This window comes from Symphalangus syndactylus, chromosome 22 (assembly GCF_028878055.3).
Source record: "Symphalangus syndactylus isolate Jambi chromosome 22, NHGRI_mSymSyn1-v2.1_pri, whole genome shotgun sequence".
Taxonomy (NCBI): Eukaryota; Metazoa; Chordata; class Mammalia; order Primates; family Hylobatidae; genus Symphalangus; species Symphalangus syndactylus.
In genome coordinates, this window is record NC_072444.2 from 33,182,050 (window position 1) to 33,194,997 (window position 12,948).

The window sequence follows — 12,948 nt, forward strand, 5'->3', positions numbered from 1 at the left end:
TGGTGGGCTAGGGTTGACTCACGGCCTCTGTAGGAGCTGCTGCTGCTGCCGATAGGAGTCCACCAGTGGCTGCGGCACTAACTCCATCAGCTCCAGGCTCTCCTTCAGCTTCATCAGGATCTCAAAGTTCTCCCGGCCTCGCACCTGGGCACAGAGGAGCAGATGTTCTGTCCACATGCCCCAGACCCCCATGAGAGGGGGGGCAGCTGCAGCCTCAGGAGGACCTGGGCTTGGCAAAGCATCTGTCCTTTCTGGGGGTTCCCTGGCACCCCAGAGGCTCAGCATCCCTTGGTCTTCTTTCCTCTTCCCAAGAAGCAGGTCTAACCAGAGCCCCTGACTTGGTGGGCAGGTCTCCTGTCCCCAAGAACCATGCCTGATCCTTGTGGCCCCCAAGCCTCCCCTCTTCCTCCCCCACCAACAGATACTGGGTTTTTAAAAATCAAGTCTGTCTCTCTGTCTCTCTCTCTCTGTCTCTCTCTCTCTCTCTCTCTCCCCCTCTCTCCCTCCCTCCCTCCCTCTCTCCCTCCCTCCCTCCCTCTCTCCCCTCTCTCCCCTCTCTCTTTTTCTTTAGACAGAGTCTTGCTCTGTTGCCCAGGCTACAGTGCAGTGGCATCATCATAGCTCACTGCAGCCTTGGACTCCTGGGCTCAGGTGATCCTCCTGTCCTCAGGTGATCCTCCTGCCTCAGTCTTCTGAGTAGCTGGGACTACAGGTGCATGACACCACCACGCCCAGCAAATTTTTGTAGAGATGGAGTTCTCACTGTGTTGCCCACTTTGGTCTCAAACTCCTGGGCTCAAGTGATCCACCCGCCTCAGCCTCTCAGAATGCTGGGATTACAGGCATGAGCCACTGCCCCCAACTGGGGCTCATTCTGGAGCTCAAAAAACAGAAAGTTCACATCATGGAAGATGAATCCCAGCCAAGCCTGTGCCGATTTAATTCACCTGTCAGAGGCCACACGTGAGAAGCACACTCATGGGGGCCGGCCATGGCCACGGGTCCTGGCCAACGTTAGGGTCCTGGATTCTTGCTGAACTTCTACGCTGGTGGGACTCCGCACCACCCCACCTGTGCTATGTACACATGGCTTCATTGTAAATGGCATGACGCTGGGTTTTTGGGACTGAGAGGGCTCTCAGGAATGCCCTGCAGTTGGGTCCTGCTGGTCTGACTCTTGCAAGCAGGTTCTGCCCTCTGGACCCATTCACACAGGGCTGGGCTCCTCCCGCCCCCTGCATCATGGTCTCCAGAGTCCCTCCCCATGGCCCAGCCTGGGCTCAGCAGACGACAGAGGCGAGGCAGGTCTCCCGGCTGCCGTGCAGGAGCACACACTCACCTGCAGGTAGTACGTGTCTTCGTCTCCATGCCGCCGCTTCTTCACGCCGGCGCCAAGGGCGGGGATGGCAGGGGGGCTCTGCTTGAGGGCTGGAAGGCCAGGCAGGGCGGGCGGGGTGAGCAAGCAGGACCAGAGGGTGAGGCCTCCTTCTGGGAGGAGGGAGACCTGCCCCACGCTTGGGGCCAATCAATTCTCCGGCTGGGTCCGGTGGTGAGCAACCCACAGGGACGGGCAAACCTGCGGTGCCACCCAGGCCTCTGAGATGCCCTTGGCCCAGGACAAGTGACTTATTTGGGGGCTGCTCTCAGGCTCCGTCAGGGAGGAGTCTGGGCGTGGGGGGCTGTTCAGGGGCTGGCCCTGTCCCTGGGACACGGGCTCGCACTGTGTCCTGCCAGCGTGTCCCCTTCCCCCCCCACACGCGTCCAGTTCCCCCTGGCCGGCCGCTCACCACGCTTGCTGGCGGCGCCGTTCTTGGCGGAGCTCTCGTTCAGGGCCTGCTGCTCCCGGTAGTGGTCCTCATCGGCTTTTCGGTCGCGGCCAGGACAGGCGCAGATGCGGCCCTCAAAGGACCGGCGGCCCAGCACCTGCCCACTGTCGGGTGGGCACAGCCAGAATTGTGAGCTCAACTCTGCCCACCCTCAACCTGCTCACCTTCCCCGCCCACCTCGGACCCTGCAGGACCGGCCTTGAGAGCCCTCAGTCACCACAGAGCACCCAGTGCCGGCAGCGAGTGTTCCCGCTAGAGGGAGCCAGAGGCTCAAAGCTGCGAGGCTGCCCTGAGACCTCGCCCGGGACTCCCACCTCCCTCCGGAGGCCCAGCTTCTGCCCAGGCAGGCCCTGCAGGCCAGGGGGCGGTTCCTTCCTCCAGCAGCACAGCCCAAAGTCTCTTCCCCAAGCTGGCCTTGGCCTGCAGGTCTCCATGACAGCTCCCCTTCTCCCCCAGCCGTGCCCGCCCAGCCCTGTCCCACCTCCACCCTGTGTGCCTGAGACTCACTCCCGCGTCTCCAGAGTGATGATGATGAGGATGGGCCGCCGGTTCATGCCCCCTACACAGCTGCTGTTACACATGAAGTTGTACAGGATGGTGGTGAATTCCGTCCCCACCTGCACATAGGGGAGCAGGGAGAGGGGCTAGCATCAGCATGCAGCCCAAGTCCACTAAGGTTGCAGCCCCCAGCTCCATGTCTGGTCCTGGCTCCAGGTAGGCAGGGGGATGCCCTGCTCTATAGTTGTTGCCATTTGTATATCTGTCCATCCATCCATCCATCCATCCATCCATCCATCCATCCATCCATCCACCGAACCATTTACCCATCTATCTATTCATCCATCTATCCATCTACCCATCCATCCATCCATCAACCCCATCCATCCACCCACCCCATCCATCCATGCATTTACCCATCTACCCATCCATCCATTTACCCATCTATTCATCCATCTATCTGTCTAGCCATCTATCCCCCATCCATCCATCCGCCAACCCCATCCATCCACCCACCCCACCCATCCACCCATCCATCCACTCCCATTTATTATCCATCCATCCAACCATCCATCCACCCACCCACCCATCCATTCAGTATCAGTCCATCCATCCATCCACCCACCCACCCACCCTATCCATCCATCCATCTACCCATCCATCAATCCATTTACCCATCTATCTATTCATCCATCCATCTATCCATCTATCCACCCATCCATCCATCCACCAACCCCATCCATCTACCCACCCCATCCATCCATCCATCCATCCATCCATTTACCCATCTATTCATCCATCCATCCATCCACCCATCCATCCATCCACGAACCCCATCCATCCACCCACCCCATCCATCCATCCATCCATCCATCCATCCATCCATCCCATCCATCCATCCACTCCCCCATTTATTATCTACCTATCCATCCAACCATCCATCCACCCACCCATCCATTCAATATCCATCCATCCATCCATCCACCCACCAACCCCATCCATCCACCCAGCCCATTCATCCATCCATTCATCCATCCATCCATCCACCCACCCCATCCAACCATCCATCCACCCACCCACCCACATGTCCACCCCAACACCCACTCCATCCATCCATCCATCCACCCATCCATCCGCTCCCCCATTTACTATCTACCCATCTATCCAGCCACCCGTCCATTCATCCATCCACCCACCCACCCACACATCCACCCCCCACACCCGCCCCATCCATCCATCCTATCCATCCATCCATCCACCCATCCACCCCTTCCATCCATCCATCCATCCATCCATCCATCCATCCATCCCCATTTATTATCTATCCAGCCAACCATCCATCCACCCACCCATCCATTCAATATCAATAAATCCATCCATTCATCCATCCACCCACCCACCCACTCCATCCATCCATCTATCCATCCATCCATCCCCCCCACACCCACCCCATCCATCTACCCATCCATCCATCCACCCATCCATCCACCCATCCACCCCATCCATCCATCCACCCACCCACTCACTCCATCCATCCATCCACTCCCCCCATTTATTATCTATCCATCCATCCAACCATCCATTCACCCACCCATCCATTCAATATCAGTCAATCCATCCATCCACCCACCCACCCATTCCATCCACCCACCCACCCACACATCCACCCCCCACACCCACCCCATCCATCATCCTATCCATCCATCCCTCTATCCATCCATCCACCCACCCCATGCATCCATCCATCCACCCCACCCACCCACCCTATCCATCCATCCATCCACGAACCCCATCCATCCACCCACCCCATTCATCCATCCATCCATCCATCGATCCATCTATCCATCCATCCATCCACTCCCCCATTTATTATCTACCTATCCATCCATCCATCCATCCAAACATCCTTCCACCCATTCATTCATTCAACAATATCAGTCTATCCATCCATCCATCCACCCACCCCATCCATTCAACATCCCTCTACCCAACCATACATTCACCCACCCACCCACCCACGCATTCATTCACCCACCCACCCACCCACCCCATCCATCCATCCATCCACCCACCCATCCATTCATCCACTCACCCACCCACCCCGTTTATCCGTCCATCCGTCCACCTACCTACCCATCCATCCAGCCATCCACCCCACCCACCCCCATCCATCCACTCACTCACCCCATCCAGCCACCCATTCATGAAGATCACTGAACCCCAAGCACTGGGCTGGTTCTGGGTTCTGGGAGGGCTCAGACCTGGTCTCTGCTCTGAGAGCAGCACAGAGTCCTGCGGTCTGTTTGCCCCAACCTTCTCCCCTGACACAGGCTGGAGGTCAAGCCCAGATGTTGGGTGTGAGTGTGCTGGCACAGATTTTGTGGGCCTATGTGTGTGTTGCATGCTGTGGGCTCATCTGGGCAGAAAGAGGAACCAGAGCTGTCCCCAGCGAACCCACCCCCAGTACACTCCTGTTTCCCAGGGATTTTGCAGTACAGCTGAGACGTGAACCAAAACTCTTTTTTTTTTTTTTTTTTTTTTTTTGAGACGTTGTCTCTCTCTGTCCCCCAGGCTGGAATGCAATGGCGCGATCTTGGCTCACTGCAACCTCTGCCTCCTGGGTTCAAGCGATTCTCTTGCCTCAGCCTCCGGAATAGCTGGAATTTACAGGCATGCACCACCAGGCTCGGCTAACTTTTGTATTTTTAGTATAGACGGGGTTTCGCCCTGTGGGCCAGGCTGGTCTTGAACTCCTAACCTCAAGTGGTCCACCTGCCTTGGCCTCCCAAAGTGCTTGGATTACAGGCGTGAGCCACCGCGCCCAGCCATGAACCAAAACTGTTGATCAATGAGTGTCCCCAGACCATAATGTGGGCAGTTTTCATGTCACCCTGGGGACAAATACAAAAGCCATTAGGGGTTTGGGAAAATCTTGGCCTTTCTCAGAACTGCTGTCACACGGCAGCCACCAGGGGGCGAGAGAGCTCTGCCTTCCTGGCAGGCGGAGGCAGGGTGAGGGTGGGACATGGGTTTCAGAGAGCCCTCCTGGGCCCTGGTTCCGCTGACATAAGGGGCTGCTCTTAGAGGATGGTGGGATGGGGACCTCAAAGGGGGCCTGGGTACAGGGTAGAGGCTTGTGGAGGACCTGGAGACTGGGTACAGGGACAGGAGTCTGGGGTGTCCTGGGGGCCTGGTACAGGGATGGGGACCTGGTGGGGGAGGCTGGGGCTGGGTACAGCATGGAGCCTGGTCTCAGAACCAGGTACTGGGAAGGTAGAGGCCTGCCATTGCCTGCCTTCCCCTGGGGGCCTAGTACCCACTCCTCACCTCCTGTTCTGCCCCTGCCCCACCATCCTGCAGCAACTTCAAACCCTCTGTTTCCCCCTACCCGAGCCTTTCACACCAGTTGGGCCCCACATCAGCTCCAGAATGGTGTCCCAGAAATTTCCGCTGCCTTTGGGCCAAAGGTCAAAGCCCCCAGCCTCTCCGTGTCCCCTCCCCTCCAGCCTGCATGCCCCCCAGTCCCCTGCACCCCCCACCCACGTGGTGCCCAGCGGGGCCTCCCGGCTCTCCACCCTGCTGACCAGCCTCAGCCTCCTGCAGGCCGCCTCTCCTGGGCCCCTGGCCTGGCCTAGGAGTCTTTCCACCATCCCTCAACCCCCCTCGTAGAATTTGCCACCCCTTCAGGCGCTGTTGCTGGTTTGGTTCTGCCCCAGCCAATCCAGGGTCTAAATGGGCGGGGACCTCCCCGTCTCCCAAATCCCTGTGTCTGGGAGCCCCAGGCCAGAGCCAGTGTTGGGCACCAACGGAGGAGAAGGCTGAAAACCCACTCCCCGCTATGGAGCTGGGCACACTGAGGCCCCGAGAGTGCCCGAGGCGGATGCGGCGCCAGAGCAGCAGTGTGCACAGTGGGGCGGGTGTGGGTGAGGAAGGAGCCGCCGACGCAGACTTAACACAGAGCAGGGAGCCCTGCACAGACGCCGATGGGACAGGCAGATCAGCCAACTCAGGAGGGACAGGGGCTGCCTCAGGGGCTGCCCCAGGGGCCCCTCCCCCCGCCCGTACGTCTGACTGCAGGGCCCTGGGCACAGCCTGGCTCCTGGCCTACCTGTGGTGGCTCATAGGGCACCACGACGCTCTGCCTGCCGGTGACAGGGTCATCCACATACTGCGAGAGATTATTGCCTTCCACGCGGATGAGGTGGCTGGCTGGGGCAGACTGTCCTGCCGGGAGGGGTCGACACTTCAGAGAGGTGTGCAGAGGTGCCCACCCCTGTGCTAGGTGCAGAGGTGCCCAGCCCCGTGCCAGGTTCAAAGAGGTACCCAGCCCCATGTCAGGCACAGAGAGGTGCCCAGCCCTGTGTCAGCTGCAGAGGTGCCAACCCCTGTTAGGTGCAGAGAGGTGCCCAGCCCTGTGCCAGGTGCAGAGGTGCCCACCCTGGTGTCACGTGCAGAGATGCCCAGCCCCATGCCAGATATAGCGGTGCCCAGCCCTGTGCCAGGCAGAGGTGTCCAGCCCCATGCCAGGCGCAGAGGTGCCCACTCCTATGCCAGGTGCAGAGGTGCCCACCCTGTGCCAGGTGCAAAGAGGTGCCCAGCCCCATGCCAGGTGCAGAGGTGCCCACCCCCATGTCACATGCAGATAGGTGCCCAGCCCTGTGCCAGGTGAAGAGGTGCCCAGCCCCGTGCCAGGTGGAGAGGTGCCCAGCCCCATGCCAGGTGAAGAGAGGTGCCCAGCCCTGTGCCAGGTGCAGAGAGGTGCCCATCCCTGTGCCAGGTGCAGAGGCACCCAGCACTGTGCCAGGTGCATCGCAGCAGAACTGAGACCACCAGGCCCAGTCCTGTGGGCTTCCAGATGAGGCTCAGGCCAGCTGGCAGCCCTTGTGCTCTGGGGGTGCCTGCCCAGTGGCTCTGCCCCCTGATTCTCCTGCTAATCCTTGGGGTAGCCCGTAGGCCCTGCCAGGCACACTGGAGAGAGGAGCTATGACTCATAGGATCTCTGGGGCCCCAGAAGGCCGCTGCCCCTCAGACTCTGCCCAGACCATTTGCCCCTGCCCAGGAGCATGGGCCCCCCCAGGTCCCACTCAGAACTGGGAAAATGGGGGCTGGCAGAGGCACTGAAAGCCCTCCCCAGGGGAATGGCTAAGCCCATGCTGTCAGCCCAATCTCTCCCAGTTAGGCAGCCCCTGGCTGTGCTGTCCAGGGTGCTGGGCAAAGTGCCACCGTGGGCAGAGGAGCTGGGGGCCTCACCTTCGTTGAAGTCCCTCCCGAGCTCGTGGTTGGGGCAGCGTTTCACGACGTCGGTCACGTGCTCCGCCTTCTTGTAAACAGGCATGGCCCGGATGGCGGTGCCCGGGGGTGGCGGGGTGGACACCTTGATCTGGATGGGGCACGTCTTGGCGATCTGGCAGTAGAGTTTCTTCAAGAGCGGGGAGTACTGGAGTGGGGGAGAGGGAACGGGTGAGACCAGTGGTCCCAACTGCACCCCTGTCCAGGCCACCCCGCATTGGGAGCCACGTCCTCCCCATGGGACCCCCTTCCACAAGCCCCAGATGAAGACTGCCTCGAGCAGCCCCTCTGCTGAATCCCTCCAGGTGTTTGTCCTTCGAGGCGTGAATCCAGGCACGGCTGCCCTGGCACCCACTCCACAGCCATCGGGTCATTTGGGCTCCATGACAGCAGGGGTGTGAGTGCCGGTGGCAGCCAGGCAGAGAGGCTTTAGGTTTATGAATGGGGACAAGAAAGGCTAGGAGAGCAAGAAGGGGCTGCTGGAGAGTGAGGGCGGGAACGGGGACTGGGAGCCAGGCCTGAGGAAGCCATGTCCCTGACTGCAGCGTTTTGAAGAGGTGGGTTTGGAGCACTTTGAAGAGGTAGGTTTGCAGCATTGAATCTGTTTTTAAGACCAGAGCTAGTCTTCTCTGGCATTTGCACAGAGCAAGTGGTTAATGTGTGATGGGATGGGTGCCCGCTATGCATTCAAGCTTCCATAGAGAGCTCTCTGGGTTGGCGTGAAGGCCTCTCACGGCCTCAGCAGCCCTGGTGACTCTGACACCCTCTCCTGCTGGGGCCACCAAGTCTGAGCAGCCGAGCTGTGCGGCTTGGTCTGGGCCACTCTGAGGGCCCCTCTGGGCTTACAGCCCCAGTGTCCCCAGCTTGGGACTCGAGGAGCTAATAGGTCTGTCTGGAGCTGGCGTGGGCCCTGCTGCAGGAGGACTGGATGACACCCTTCCTGATCCAGCCCCTGCAGAGGCCTCCAGTGTCCTCGCCTCACAGGGCCCGGCTGCCCATCTGAGGACCCAGGCCAGCTCTCATGAGTTCTAAAAGTGACCCCGCTGAGGCCGCTGCAGGGGCGTCCACTCACTTCCAAGCTGGCTGATTTCCCAAGTGTCAGGCTCCTGGACACCTGCTGGGAGTCCTCATGCCCTCTCCCCACAGGGCCATCAGGAATGATCCTCAGTCTCAGGTTCAGAGAATGACTTCTGCTGCCATCTCATGCCCTCTGCGCCCCTCACCAGCCCCCGATGACTCAGAATCACAAGTCACTGCAGCCGCAAGTGCCCTGGAGAATGTCCCATTGCACTCCACCATGGAACAGCTGGGGAAACTGAGGTCGGAGACAGGGAGCTACTGGCAGAACCAGGGAAGCTGCAGGTGGAGTCTTCCCTTTGCCAAGGAAGTTAGGGGGCCCTGACCCCCTGACCCCCATTGGCCACCAGCACTGCCTCTCTGGCCATCAAGGGACATGAGGGGCTCTCAGGAGCCACATAGGTCCTTGGCAGCTGCAGGCACGTGAAAAGTGAGGAAGGAAAAAGGAAAGAGAAGGGGGAGATGGAGGTGACGGAGCCTTCGAGCCACGGTGGGTGGGGCCTGGGTCCCCAGCACCCTGAGCGCCCCTGTTCCTGCACAGTAGGAGCAGTCCCCTCTCTGATGAGCTACTTGGGCTCCCCGAATGAGACCCAGCCAGGAATGCTGGCCTGTCCCTGCCATGGGTGTGAGGGGGCTGGAGGGACAAGTGGAAGGGGGTCTTTCAGTGGCCTCCTCAGGATGGGAATTGGATACCAAAGGGCTGGCCCCTCCTAGGTCCTCCGTCCATCTGGAGCCCCTGGAGCCAGAGTGGCTCCACTGCCCCTGCCTGCGACCCCCACCTTGGGCACAGGGCCTTAGGCAGGAAGCCGCCCATCCCCAGTCCTGTTTGAAACGCAGGAAGGAACCATCATGCACAGCCCTGCAGGTGAGGCTGGGCGCTGTTTAGAAAAGCAGGAAACAGGCTGAGTGCAGTGGCTTACGCCTGTAATCCCAGCACTTTGGGAGGCCAAGGCAGGCAGCTGAGGTCAGGAGTTCGAGACCTGCCTGGCCAATACGGTGAAACCCTGTCTGTACCAAAAGTACAAATATTAGTCAGGCAAGGTGGCAGGTGCCTGTAGTCCCAGCTACTCAGGAGGCTCAGGCAGGAGAATCGCTTGAACCCAGGAGGTGGAGGTTGCAGTGAGCCGAGATCGCACCATTGCACTCCAGCCTGGGCGACAAAGTGAGAATCCATCACAAAAAAAAAAAAAAGAAAGAAAAGCAGAAACAGCCTTGCAGAGCTAGCAGCCCACCCCTGTGCGGGCGCCTGCCCTGGACTGTTGGAGCTGCAGGCTTGGGCACGGCGGGAAGGATGGCAGTCCCCTTGTTGTGGGGTCAGTCTGGCTTCCCTAGAGGTGACCACTGACGTACAGTGTCCCCACCATTACAAATGCCCCCTTTGCTCCCCACAGCATCACTTGGGAGGATAAGCAGGTAGCCCTGCCCCCAGGGCACATGGGAACAGCTCGCAGCACAGACCCTCTGGGACTAGGACCCTCAGGAGACTCAGATAGGGCTCTTGGCCCAAACTTGGAGTGGCCTGTGTCCAGGCACTGGTCTCTTGGACAAAGGCCCTGCCTGAAGCCACACACCACGCCTGGTCTCCATCTGTGCTGGTTGGGGACAGAAGGAGGAGGGGCCAGGTGGTGGCAGGCTCTTGTCTGCCAGTGCCTGGAGCAGGAGAGAGGAACACAGGGCCAGCAGCTGTGTTGCCAGGCTTCTCTGAGGCCAGGGCAGCCTACAGGGTGAGCTGCCCATTGCTGAGCATTTATGGAGCACCTCTTGTGTGCAGAGCACACAGGCCCCCTGGAATTCAGGCACCTGGCTCTGTCCCCCTCATCTCTCCTCAGTAACGTGTAGCAGATGGAGGTATGCAGGTGGTACTCAATAAATGCCATCCATCCTAGCCGCTCCCTAGGGAAACCGCAGAGCAGGGAGGGGGCGGCAGACCCCCCTTGAAACAGACCCCAGCCAGGGTGGCTCAGGTCAGAGTCTCAGGGACAGCAAAAGGAGAAGGGCCTCTGAGGTCCGGCCATGTGGGTGGCAGTTTTGGCTTTGTGCTCGTCAGCTGGGACGCCTCTAGCCACGGCACAAGCCTCTCCACCTGCATTTCTGACTCACTGCGTGTCCCCTGGGAACCAGTGGCCTGCAGGTGTTAGTGGCTACTGGGCCCTCGTCATTCTCAGCACCAGGTGAGGAGGTGTAGGTTGCGGGGGGCTGGAGCCACACAGGCCCCACTTCCCTACAGTTCCCTTTCTGGGGCTGAGTCCCCTGAGGCTTCTTCCACCCTAGTGCCCCAGCCCACGGCCTGAGATGGGGGTGCAGGAGCGGAGGCCACCTGGGCTCCTCAGCTGGTTGGACACAGATGGAGTAAGGCTCTGGGTGCAACCAAGCCTGCGGGCAGAGACCCCGGCAGCCCTTGCTCCCTGACAGCCCCATGGAGTCTGAACAGTGTGAAGGGTTTCGCAGCTCCTGCCTGGCCCCTGCAGCCCTTCCCCTAGGCCCCTGCCCCAGCACCCCCCGCCACAGTCCTCTGCGGAGCCTCAGCTCCCACCCGCCTGGGCCTCAGGGTGAGCCGTGCTCCCATTTCGCAGACCTAGGCAGCGGCCTCTGGGCAGCGCCCTGCTGAGCCCACCCAGCTCCCTCTAGGTCTCCGGGCAGGGTGAAGTGGCGATCCTTGCTCTGGAAGCTGTGTGGTGGGGCGTCCCAGAGCCAGGGCGCACGAAGTGGGTGCAGGACCCAGTGCGTGCTCCTGTCTCTGCACTATCTGAGGGACTCCCGTCTGCAAGAAGTCCTGGGGGCCCATGCGCGGGGAGCATTGTGGATGCCCCGCCCCACCCCGCCCCGGGGAGGAGCTGGGGCACGCCGGGAGCTGTCCCTGGTACTTGGTGCAGGCGGCAGCTGGACCACCCACCCTGGGAAGTGGGGGCTGGGACTGGAATGTGGAGCGGCCTGGAACGGGCAGGTCTTCAACCTGGGCCAGTGGCAGAGGGAGGCCCAGGCCTCGGTGGAGAGCAAGGAGGCCCCTGTCCTCAGGCAATGTGAGCACCTCTCCTCCCCTCTGGCCAGTAAGGCCACCAAGGTCCTGGGCCTGGCTCTCCTCCCCACAGGGGTGTCCCCGGTGCAGTGCTCACATGGCCTTCGGGGCATACATGCCTGGCAGACCTCACTCTGGCACTAACTGGACCCCAGGTGCCCAGCCTGGCCGGAGCTGGGTGGCCTCGGGGAGGGATGTCTGTGACGTCCCCTGCCCTGGCAGCTTCTGGGGGTGGGTGACAAAGGTGGCCATAGGAGGGAAGGGAGCCCTGAGAGATCCAGGTCCTTCTAGAGGGTGGCTGAGCCCGGGACGGCTCCAGCGCTCCCCCAGCTCCTTCCTCCTGTCTCCCCAGCAGGCCTCTGGGCTTCAGGCCTGGGCTTGGCCCTGTGGAAAACGGGCAGGAGGAGGACTCTGGGGGAGCCTATTCTATAGGAAAGGTCACGTGGAGACACTTCCCCTCCGCCGCCCCCCTCCTGCCTTCTCCTTCCCTAGAACCGCTAGATGGATGTGTTTCAACAGATTCCGAGCTGATAAAATCGTGTTTATCTTCGGCTGTTGACACGGAGCCGCCTGGACTTGCCTGCCTAGGGTGCGTGCACCATCCTGCTTGCAGGAAAGGGTTTGCCCAAACGCCACTGTGCCCATCCCTCCCCACGCTGCCGCCTCCTCTCCGACCCTCCTCTCCTTCCTCTCCTCCCCCACCCCAGTACAACATGGGCCTGGCCTGGCTGGGAGCCCTGGGCCTGGCACGGCTGGTGTGGGGGTGGGCGAGGGGCGGGTGCGGCGCGGGGTTGCTAATTTCCTCGTGCCCGCTCCTCGCTCCCCAGCAGCTGGGTGCCCGGCACGGGCAGGTTTGGGCAGGAGGACAGTGGAGAGGTGATAATAACTTGTCTGTCATTTTCCTGGGACATGTAGCATCTTGCAAACCGCAAATACCGTTAACCAGCGTGGGTGAATCTGTTGCAACAGATTCTGGAAGATGGGGCCTGTAGTGGGGGCTTTTATTTTTTAAATGATTTTTTTATTGCCCACTTTTATCCAGTTTCCTTGCTTGTGTGTGCGTGTGTGTGTTTAGGGGCACACCTCTCTCCTCTCTGGGGTTATGGGCCTCTTTGAGCCCACCCTCTGCCAAGGCCCTGGACCCTTCCTCTCCCTAGAAAAGCTCCTGGGGCTGAGCCACAGAACCCTTGCCATTAAATTCGTGGGTTCACAGATGAACCCCCTAAAACACATGCATGAGCC

At 60.4% G+C, this 12,948-nt stretch overlaps 1 protein-coding gene across 14 annotated transcripts in view; it reads right to left on the reverse strand.

Annotated features, from left to right (window-relative positions):
- The window catches only part of TP73 (tumor protein p73), an 84,098-nt gene that overhangs the window by 6,707 nt on the left and 64,443 nt on the right, over positions 1–12,948 (reverse strand). For all 14 annotated transcript variants that reach the window (XM_063632019.1, XM_063632014.1, XM_055262559.2 and 11 more), the window contains 6 exons: positions 7,575–7,761; positions 6,433–6,548; positions 2,334–2,443; positions 1,788–1,930; positions 1,340–1,428; positions 23–144 (listed from right to left, as the gene is read on the reverse strand). In XM_063632019.1, the coding sequence (XP_063488089.1) occupies positions 23–144; positions 1,340–1,428; positions 1,788–1,930; positions 2,334–2,443; positions 6,433–6,548; positions 7,575–7,761 (767 nt within the window). The remainder of the gene's footprint in view (positions 1–22; positions 145–1,339; positions 1,429–1,787; positions 1,931–2,333; positions 2,444–6,432; positions 6,549–7,574; positions 7,762–12,948) is intronic.